This window comes from Rhinichthys klamathensis, unplaced genomic scaffold (assembly GCF_029890125.1).
Source record: "Rhinichthys klamathensis goyatoka isolate OS25496 unplaced genomic scaffold, OSU_Roscu_1.1 h1tg000461l_1, whole genome shotgun sequence".
In the NCBI taxonomy this organism is placed as follows: Eukaryota; Metazoa; Chordata; class Actinopteri; order Cypriniformes; family Leuciscidae; genus Rhinichthys; species Rhinichthys klamathensis.
Genome location: NW_026606950.1, coordinates 2,273,444 through 2,285,338, shown reverse-complemented (window position 1 = coordinate 2,285,338; position 11,895 = coordinate 2,273,444). Strand labels below are relative to the sequence as shown.

At 38.7% G+C, this 11,895-nt stretch overlaps 1 protein-coding gene across 1 annotated transcript in view; it reads left to right on the top strand.

Annotated features, from left to right (window-relative positions):
* Positions 1-6,948, top strand: part of znf462 (zinc finger protein 462) — a 50,634-nt gene extending 43,686 nt beyond the window's left edge. The window contains exon 8 of the mRNA XM_056236708.1: positions 6,583-6,948. Within this exon, the coding sequence (XP_056092683.1) occupies positions 6,583-6,766 (184 nt within the window). The 3' untranslated portion in view covers positions 6,767-6,948. The remainder of the gene's footprint in view (positions 1-6,582) is intronic.
* The last annotated feature ends 4,947 nt before the right edge of the window (positions 6,949-11,895 follow it).

Here is an 11,895-nt window from a genome sequence, read left to right as displayed (position 1 = left end):
TTTACAAAAAAAAAATATATATATATATTAAGTGTAATTGTATGTAAAATCATGTCTCAAACGTCTGACTGAAACATCACGTGAACAGAAAAGCGCGCGCTTGTGACAGGAATGGCGGGAAATCCCGACCGTTCCCTTACAAATATTAGTACAAACGGTGAGATAACGTGAGCGATAACAACTTTAAAATGGACGTTACATAGAGGTAAGTACAAAAATTTAAAATACGATGTATAAATCAAATATTACAACAAAATATGCTAAGAGATAAAGCTTAACCTCAAAGACGGCAGAGTTATCTAGGTAAATCGTATTTTTAAAGAAATTGAGATATTTGGTCAGTTAGACCTGATGTCTCGAGCATTCACCTCACGGTTTTGAAACACCTTTTTCAGTTTAATTTGTGTCTTATATTTCAGGTGTGTTTGGGTAAGACGTGCTTTAATTTTAGTATAGGCTACATTTTGTTTTAACATCAAAATCGCTGAATTGAGCCTCGGTTGAACCAGATGTCCAGGAGAGTAATGAACGACCATCTTTGTCTCATATCGAGGCCCTTTTGAAACTAAATGCTTTGAAATCTTACTTAAGGCGTAAATGTTATAAAAAAAAAACCGTAAATAATTTTTTTTTTTTTACTCTGAATGTCATAATCTCATTTTTTATGTCGTAATTACGATTTAACAAAGCATGGCTGTATGTTGTTATAAACCTGTATGCGTTTCGTTCTTCTGTGGAACATAAAAGAAGATTTTTTTTTTAAAGAAGAATGTGAGTAAACAGTTTCTGGTCCGCATTGACTTCCGTTAGTATTTTTCTTTTCTTTTTTCACATGGAAGTCAATGCGAACCAGCAACCTTACTCACATTCTTCTTTAAAAATATATATATATTCTATTTAGTTCCACAGAAGAAAGAAACTCATACAGGTTTAGAACAACTTGAGGGTGAATAAATTATGACACAGTTTGTGTTTTGTGGCTGAGTTTGTCCTCCAGGTGGCGCTGTTGCCCGCGACTGGAAACAAGCCTATGCATTTATTCAGTGTATAAACCCACTAGATATTTTATCTAATATTTCCCTGTTGGCGTTCAGAGGTGAATAAATACACAGCATAGCTAGGGAAATATAAAAAAAATTATGTTCAGCGTGTTAAAAATAAATAAATCACAGCATATTTTGTTAATATAAGTGATGTTAATACCTGTGCACATGTGCTCATAAAGCTGCCGATGAAAAATCAAAGCAATATTTCATTACTGTCCCCTCACATGTTAATATGAAAAGTGTGTTGACTGGATCTAATCAAAAGTCATAAAAACATCAAGTTGTTAACAATGACATTCGGCACGTCTTTAAATATACAAAAGCACGCCAATAAAATATAATTTTGTCTGATATCCACAGCATATGAACACACTTCTCTGATGGACAGACAGATAGTCTAAATAATAATAATAATGGTGTCGAAGGGAATAATATTAATAGTATCATTGAGTTATGTATATGAGACATAATAAATCAGTTTAGTTTATAATTAGAAGGAAACTTGTTCATTTGTTAATATAGATTATTAAAATATCGTAATAATATCCAAACATTTAAATTGAATTGTTGACATTAGGACGGCATTATCATATTTCCTTTTATTAATGTAATACAATGAATCGTATTTTGGAAACACTTTACAATAAGGTTCATTAGTTAACATGAACTAATAATGAACAATCTACAGCATCTTAGTAATATTAATGTTAACATTTATTAATACGTTAATAAATCAAAGGTATTAGTTAACGCACTGTGAACTAACATGAACATCTGTATTTTTATCAACTAACATTAACAAAGATTAATAAATACGGTAACAAATGTGTTGCTCATGGTTAGTTCATGTTAGTTATTAACTAATGAACATGAATATAAAGTGTTACCAGTACTTAAAGAAAATGCTGATTCACAAAGGCATTCATTAATACATAAAGCAAAGATCAGACTGAAACCAATTTTATAGAGAAATTAATGTGTTCTGTCTGCTAAACATGATAATTAGCAACTTAATAACCTGATTATGCAGATTAACGTCTGCCTTGATCACACATTAATCACCGAACAGAAAATGCAAGTCACTTTTATTTTTGGTTTATTATTGGATTGCATTCATACATAAAATACAAAAAAAACCATAATGAAAAATATTTACAAATGTACAAAACGTAAGATTATATTACATGAATCTGACTATAAACAAAACAACTTTGTTCAGAGTTATTTTTTGTTGTTTATTATATAAAAATATGCATGTCTTACATATCAAAATTATTGCACCTTGCAACTCTGATCTTTGGTACCGCGCTGAACACGCCTGCCGATACTCCTGTAACACACTATAAATTAGTCTGTACCTGAAATTAATGGCTTTTAGAGAGAGCAACTAAACAATCCAGTCGACGAATCAGTGTTTGAGGATCGAGTGATGGAATGTGGGTCGATTAAAGGCCTCTTTAAAACATAATCAGGGTCTGAAATTAACTATTCACTCACCGGACAATTTGGCCACTATATAGATGAAACCGGAACCATTCGAATATGGTGCAAAAGTTCATTTATTTCAGTAATTCAACTTAAAAGGTGAAACTAATATATTATATCGACTCATTACATGCAAAGTGAGATATTTCAAGCCTTTATTTGTTATAATGTTGATGATTATGGCTTACAGATATGAAAACTTTTCACAATATTCTAATTTTGACTTTGGGGTTTTCATAAGCTGTAAGCCATAATCATCATCACAATTATAACAAATAAAGGCTTGAAATATCTCACTTTGCATGTAATGAGTCGATATAATATATTAGTTTCACCTTTTAAGTTGAATTACTGAAATAAATGAACTTTTGCACCATATTCTAATTTTTCGAGTTTCATGTGTATTTTTAAGTTACCGGACATTCAGAATTTCTACGAGCCAAAAGTAAAAAAAAGAAATAAACCAGATTAACTACGTCACAGCATATACATAATATTTTGATTTCATACATTCATTTCTTATTCTTATTCTCCTCCCTTCCAAAAATGTATTTTAGATGGACCGATCAATACAGTTCAAAGAAATGTAGGATGTTGGAAAATAATGTATTTTCTGTTCAACGAATGCTTTTAATCTCCGCTATCGCTTCAATGCTAGCGCTGTTATGTGTCGCGTAGTGACGAGTGTGTTCAAGTAAGCCAGAAATGAGCAGATTCTGCGCTGTATTTAATATATCATGATGACAAATGTTGAGTATTTGCGCTAAATCTGCGCAGATTTGGTTTTCCACGAACTTCCCCAGTAAAGTGAGTAAACAAAATAAGTAACTCGCCAAATTGGCTCGTGATTTTTCCCGCCACATTTGATTTTTCCCGCCACATTTGATTTTTCCCGCCACATTTGGCGAGTGTTAATTTCAAACCCTGCATATAATCTAATGTGTATCCCTGATATTCATATACTTCCAGTCTTTAGTTTGGCACTTGGCATCTCCAAGTTTTGTCGTAAGTAGACGCACGTTCCAGTATCGTCCCAGAGAACGGACAGAGCTCTCCAATCACCAGCATGTTGGAAGACGACGACAAAAAACAAAACAAAAATAAGAAAAGAAGCAGAAAAGTCCCAACCCTGATGCTGTGGAAAACACAGCTTGTCGTAGAGTTTCACCGGCTACGTTTACATGCACAACTTTCCTTTCACTCTGAATGTAGTGTTTACATGAACGCTGAACATGTGATCGGGTTGATGTGCGTTTATACTTTAAATATGTCATTTTGGTGATCAAAGATGAGTTTATATGTCATTCAAATCGGGATATATTGTTTGACATGCGCACACGAATATATACAGAGTTTCTGCTGTTTGCGCATAATAACTATTCTCAATACAGTTCTTTATTTGTTTTAAACAGCAGAATTAATATTTATCCATTTTCTGGTCATAATTTGGAGATAATGAGCGTATGAGCCGTTGATTATATTTATCCTGTCGTCTGTGGATGAGAGTCTGAAGTCAGCACTGGTGGTGGTGATAATAGAAATATATAAATAATAGAATGTAATAAATAATAATATGTTGTTAATGTAGTGTAATAATAATGTAATTTTATTATGACGGGAAACTCATTTATACGACACTTTATTCAACAGGAACAACAGCTCGTTCTGTCATACGTCATCACGCTATTTCCACTTCATTACACTATTTCAACGTCATCGCGCTATTTCTACGCCATTTCAACGTCATCACGCCATTTCAACGTCATTACGCCATTTCCACGTCATCACGCTATTTCTACGCCATTTCAACGTCATTACGCCATTTTAACGTCATTAAGCTATTTCTACGTCATTACGCCATTTCAACGTCATCGCGCTATTTCTACGCCATTTCAACGTCATCATGCTATTTCAACGTCATTACGACATTTCTACGGCATTTCAACGTCATCACGCTATTTCAACGTCATTACGACATTTCTACGCCATTTCAACGTCATCACGCTATTTCAACGTCATCACGACATTTCTACGACATTTCAACGTCATTACGACATTTCTATGCCATTTCAACGTCATTACGCAATTTCAACGTCATTACGCCATTTCAACGTCATTACGCCATTTCAACGTCATTACGCCATTTCAACGTCCTCACGCTATTTCAACGTCCTCACGCCATTTCAACGTCATCACGCCATTTCAACGTCATTACGACATTTCAACGTCATTACGACATTTCAACGTCATTACGACATTTCTACGCCATTTCAACGTCATTACGCCATTTCAATGTCATTACGCCATTTCAACGTCATTACGCCATTTCAACGTCATCACGCTATTTCAACGTCATTACGCCATTTCAACGTCCTCACGCCATTTCAACGTCATCACGCTATTTCAATGTCATTACGACATTTCAACGTCATTACGACATTTCTACGCCATTTCAACGTCATTACGCCATTTCAACGTCCTCACGCCATTTCAACGTCATCACGCTATTTCAATGTCATTACGACATTTCAACGTCATTACGACATTTCTACGCCATTTCAACGTCATTACGCCATTTCAACGTCATCACGCTATTTCAACGTCATTACGACATTTCTACGCCATTTCAACGTTATCACACTATTTCAACGTCATCGCACATGCGCAGTCTTTCAGTTTCAGTTTTCAATCCGATCAAGTGTTCACATGTTCTCTGGATCGGATTAGAAAAGGAATAAACGCCCCTTTCCATCGGATCGGAATCTCATTGGGATCGAGCTCAGTCGGATCGATTAATGCGTTTACGTGAAGGCGCGAACGGATTCCTTTGCTTGCATGTAAACGCAGCCGCTGACTCTTGTTCAAAGGCAACACTTGGTTCTCCAGTCTCTCCACTGGTGTTGTGGTCCTCCAGGTTTGGCTATAGATGGCGCTTCATGTGCAGTGCGAGGTGGTCGGACCGGGAGAACGCCCGGTCGCACTTCTGGCACTGGAACGGTCGGTGTCCCGTGTGTTTGCGGTAGTGCCTCGTGAGCTCGTCCGAGCGGGCGAACTTCCAGCCACATCCCTCCCAGTCACAGTGATACGGCTTTTCTCCTAAACACACAAACACACGCAACAGTTAGCGCTTCACCCTCAGGTGCTAACGAGAACAATCACACACAATTAAAGAGAGGGAGAGGCCATTCAGGTGTTGCTCATCCTTTGGTTTATTGAATAGAAGGGGAAGTCAAACACAGGCTTGTGGTTTATTTCATCAGGGATCAGTATCAACCTGCTGTTGGGCTAGCAGAACACCTGCCAACTGCACTCGCTCTTCGGATCGGCATTACAGCACATGTGTGGCAAACAGGGCTGGGGAGCGAGAAGCCAACACTTGAGGTCAGGAATCGGATACTTGTTTCGATTCCTTTGTGAGCATTTCATTGTGAGAGATATTAGGCACTGACAACAGTGTCGTCTCACGCTTGAATGGTTTAAATCACATTTTCCGCACAATATGTGTGTGTGTGTACTGTGTATAATTAATTTGTACATATAAATACACACATATGCATGTATATATTTAAGAAATATTTGCATGTATGTACACTATATATATATATATATTTATACATAAATAACAAATTTTTCTTAAATGCATACATGCATATCATGTGTATTTACATATACAAAATAATTATACACAGTACACACACACACACACACATTATGTACACACAAACTTTTATTTTGGATGCAATTAATCGTTGCACAACCCTATTTTTGTATATTTTATATAAATATAATCTACTGTTCTCACATCGTATCTTTGTTCAGTTGTGTCTATTTGTTGCGATTGCTACTCGTTTCCAGTAGTTCTTTTTTAATTGTCAAGTGTTTACTTGTCTTTAATAATGCTGGAAGTGTGTATTAGTTCGGCTAGTTGTTTTTAAACCACAGGCAAACGCTCCTTGTGGAGCTAAGTGTTCTTTAGCTGATGATTACTGCTCATGATTTACAGCTACAATTAAATGTTCATTAAAGCTGAACACACATCTGATGTTTGCAGGACTGTTAACGACAGCAAGAAAGACGCCAGTCCTGTTCCCTCATCAGCTCAGCCTCTGATTGGTCCAGCCGCTGTGATTGACAGGGGGATCGACCAACCCACTAACACAGTGGACGCCGCAGGGGCGGATCAATCTGACCAATCCGAGAGTCCGATTCAGAACCAGGAAGAGGAAGGACACTGACCTGTGTGAGTCCTGTGGTGGGCTTTGAGATGCGAGCTCTTGGTGTATGTTTTCCCGCAGCCTGCGTAATCACAGGTGTGTGTCGCGATCCGCTTCCTCGGCCAGGAGCGGCGACCCCGCTTGGGCTTGGACTCTTCCGGCAAACCCTCAGCTGGAGAAATCAGCTCTGCCAAAGAGTAAAATGGGCAAAATTAGCTATATAGACCAAAACCACTGTTTGCACCGGCAATCCACCTGGCACTCAAGTGGCCACGCCCTTAATTATGCAGAACTTTAAGGCTTAATATAATTTAAACAGATGAGTTATAAAAATATTCACCGTCCTCACAGTCGTCATGAAGGGCAACATTAGCTCTATAGACCAAAACCACTTTTTGCACCAGGCTGTAAACATGTTTTATTCTGCTGTAAAGTTGGGCATTTTAACATGCGGGTCTATGGGAGTGAGTCTCTTCTGCAGCCGGCCTCTAGTGGCCAGTGGAGGAACTGCAGTTTAACTCACTCAGTGTTTGATTCAAGAGAGAGAGGGAGGTTAACGCTTGGTTAAAAGCTAGACACGATTGGCACGATTGGCACCCCTGGTTATGCTTTACGTAAAGATAAAATCAAAAGCCATGGTGAAAAATTTTACATTTCGTTTTATTTTTTATTTTTTACTTCATCAGAATTGTACAAAACTTGGTAAAGGCACTTGTTTTGGCTTTTATGTGAACACAAAAAAAATCATGGACATGATTCGAACAGGTTCAATGGTCCTGTAAAAAATAGTCACACTTGTGAACGAGCGCATTGGAAATGAATGGGGGACGAATGCCCTCTAGTGGAAGCGTTTGGTACTGCAGCCGAACAACATCTCACTGGAAGCTCATTTTTTGAGATATCAACCTCAAATTTGGAAGTTTTAGAGTAAAACGTGATTTTAAAAATATAGATTTCATATACAAATTTAAAATTGTATTTTTGTGCATTTTTCATAACAATACACGTAAATTCTGTTACTTTAAAAAAAAAACTTCTTTCACTTCAGCAATAATCTGCCGAGTGTCGTCTTTGAGAAGAGATCAAACTTCAGTCTGTGATTTAAAGCGTTCAACATTTACAACAGTTTAAGTTAGAAAATACATTTTTAGGTCTATGCTAAAATTTAATAAATGGATTATAAATACAGCGCAAGTATAAAAAATACAAAATATTAAATAAAAAACATTATCAAACTCAAATATAGTACATTCATTTCATTGACAAAAAAGAAAAAAAAAGTCATTTTTGAACCGACACGTGCAATGCACCAAAGGGTTAAAGGTCAAATGAGTAATAGTATACTGACCTTGGTACTGAGCGGGAGGCTGCGGAAAACCGGAATAACCGGAATATCCCAGAGATAATGAAGGCTCTCCCAACACCTGAGCTTGAGGACGCTCGTCCGGAGAGAGAGAAGAAGTGGAAGATCGACCCGTGCCGAAACCGTGAGGATCCAGAAGCGTTCTCGGACCGACCCCGGAGCCGGAGTTCAATCCCAAGTGAATATCCATGGGTCGGGAGATGCTGCAAGGGCCAGGACACTCCTGTTTAATCGGAGGACATACGATCGGCACAGAAGACGTGTCCAACATTAACCCGCCCTTGCTGATGCTGTAATCACTCATGTCCCTGGTGGTCTTCACCACAAATTTCCCTTGGAGGCTCGTGGGATGAAGATACGCAGGATCCAGCTCCGGTCTCATCAACTCCGCGACGAAACCTCCAGAGGGAGACACGTCGCTGATGTCCGGGATGTTGTACAACATGTTGTTGTCCTGGTCCTGAGGAGAGGGCATCTGATAGGTGTAGGACGACGGGGACGGGGGGAGAGGTCTGGACGTCGAGGCCTCCTGTTGCTGCTGCTGCTGCTGCTGTTGTTGTTTTTGAAACATGCTGTTGGACAGAATAAAATCATAGTCCAATAGGTCTTCCGGTTCCCTCTTGGTCATCACGGATGGGACGTCCAGGTCAGTGCAAGTCCCGCCTGAAGACATGCAGGGGTGTTTCAGCTGCAACATGTCCTCCGTCCATCTCTTATTCCAAACACAGACATGCAGAGAGAGGGAACAAGACAAGGTGAGTCTCACAGACGTAACGTTTGTTCTTGCATGCTATTCAATCAGTTGATTTGAATCTGATTTGATTCATTATTAAAATACGTTTTAAAGCAGCATTATATTTCCAACTAAGAGAATCCCAACCTGAAGTGGATGATAAATAAAGACGTAATAATCAAATGCGGGAAATTAAAGTATGTTTATTCTTGCATGCTAAATAATCGGCAAACTATCCGTTGATTCATTTTAATCTGATTTTATGAATTATTAAAAGACGATTTAATGCACCATTATGTTTCCAACTAAGAGAATCCCAACCTGAAGTGGATGATAATAAGTCTCAAAGACATAATTATCAAACGTTGATTCTTGCATGCTAAATAATCAGCAAAATATCACATAGATTTTAATCTGATGTTATGAATTATTAAAAGACGATTTAATGCATTATGTTTCCAACTAAGAGAATCCACCCTGAAGTGGATGATAAATAATAAGTCTCAAAGACGTTATTATGAAATGCGTGAAATTAAGGATGTTTATTCTTGCTTGTTGATTTTAATCTGATGTTATGAATTAAGACTCTTTCATGCAGAGTTATGTTTCCAACTAAGATAATCCACCCTGAAGTGGATAAATAATAATGTCTCAAAGATGTAATCATCAAACATTTATTCCTGCATGCTAAATAATCGCCAAACTATGTTGATTTTAATCTGATGTTATGACTTATTAAAATACACTTTCATGCAGAATTATGTTTCCAACTTAGAGAATCCAGCCTGAAGTGGAGGATAAATAATAAGTCTCAAAGACGTAATTATCAAATGCGAACGTTTATTCTTGCATGCTAAATAATCGCCAAACTATGTTGATTTTAATCTGATGACGTTATGAATTATTAAAAGACACTTTCATGCAGAATCATGTTTCCAACTTATTATTTATCCTCCACTTCAGGCTGGATTCTCTAAGTCTCAAAGACATAATTATCAAATGCGAACGTTTATTCTTGCATGCTAAATAATCGCCAAACTAACCGTTGATTTTAATCTGATATTATGTCTTAAATGCAGCACTGTATTTTTCCAGCTATGGTGCCTTAAGGACAATCCAGCCTAAGGTGTGTGAGTTAAGAAAGACTGTCCGACAGTGAGGAGCTCGCGAGGTTCACGCCCCTGCCGCGCGCGTTGCTCGAGGAATATTAACTATGAGCCGATGACATAATCTCACCTGCAGCGGAATTTTGCGAGTAAAGCGCGTGAATGTGCGCGTGAACTGATCGCTGACCATCACCTGTCTGTCTGATAGAGGAGATACTCACCGAACTGGCATTTCCAGGTCCAATAATGGCATTGTGCTTCACATCAGCAAAGCTGGAGATCGAGGGCAAAAGCGTGCCGCTCAGAGCCATACTGTCAAACTCACTCGGTGGCTGCCTGCAATTGAAGAAAAAAGGTAAAAAGAAAAGAAAAAATAATCCTAGTCACGCTGCTGGGCTGGGAAAACTATCGCTCCTAAACATGACACACAAAACCCCAAAGGAAAAAAGTATTGGAGAAGTGCAAAACGCACCTCATGAGCCAAAATATGAAATCCTCAGTGTTTTAATTCTGCGAGCGCGTCGCAACACTGACAGTCCTGTCCAACGCGCGCGTCAGACGCTTGTCCGTGCCATGCCGATGGACACGCGCATCAGAACCCGGCTCGGTTTCGTTTCGTCGGGGATTCCCTGTCTATCGGTTCCCTCTCAGTGCCATTCGGGACGCGCTCGTTCTCCGCGCTGTGGACTCGAGTGAGTGAGTCGTCAGATCAGGGCTTTCCTCGCCTAGTTCTTAAACCCCGGACACGCCCCTCGTCGCCAGGCAACCGAAGGAAAAAACACGGCGTGACGTCATTCGGGAGAGAAAAAATAATAAAAAATCTGGCAGCGCGCCGGTATTTTGTATCCACACAAACATGTGCGTGTTAGCAACCGGGACTCACTCGAGGAACAATCATTGGTGAACAAAAAAAAAAGTTGGCTAGTGTTAGTGCTCGTGCTCGAGCAGAAAAGTAGTTTGTTGTGTTTTTGTAAAGTGTGTGTTACCTGTGACACCTGTGCGTGCGTAATGAGTTTAAACGCAAACTGCTCCTGTGAGGCGTGGCTGTAATTAACGCTAATTATACCGCAATGCACAGGACAATGGCTGACGAAAATGTGTGGGATTTCTTCCGTGATAAAATGCATTATCCCTCCATTCATTCATTCATTCATTCATTCATTCATTCATTCATTCATTCATTCATTCATTCATTCAGTGTTTATCACCTGATCATGAGTACAAATCTGTTGTTAATCCTGCTTATTTCAGGTCTTCTTATGTGAGCATTCTCACTTGTATTGTACAATTTTTTATTATAATCTACTTATCTTTGCACATCATTATTTGTTTTTAAATTCACGTGCCTCATAATCTTTAATCACAATAACTTCCTCTTGCATCATCTCTTCTTTAATATGTTATTTTATGGCAATATTTGCACCGTAAGCGAGTGTCGAGTTGTGTTTCGGTCTAGTGTAGCACCGCTGTGATGTTTCTGGATAATCTCTCCTAAAATCTGAATCATATCATATTTGCAGTGTGAATATCTGAGTGTGATGTTCCAGAAGGCATACACTCGTCCCTGTGTCGGAGGATTTGCCGTGTCTACAGTCGTGTACTAAGAGCAAACACGAGCGCTGAGACCATCCTGGTACATCAGGATCTAGTTCGTTTGGCTCTGTCAACAGCAGGCCTTCATTTAGACACACACACACACACTCAAACGTCTCACTATAGTTACATGTTATGACTAATGCAGATATAGAGAAATATTGATATGTGATTATGGATCAGGATAGGCTTGTGGAGTGCTTTGCTCTTTGACCCTGACTGCACGACTGTATAAGTGCTTTAGGAAAGAGACGTTCTGCTGTGTATATCGAGTGCCGTCGTCTGCTGTTTATTTACCCTCCTCTGCACAGATATACGATAAGCTTTCTCCGTTTCGGAATGTGAAAATACCGCT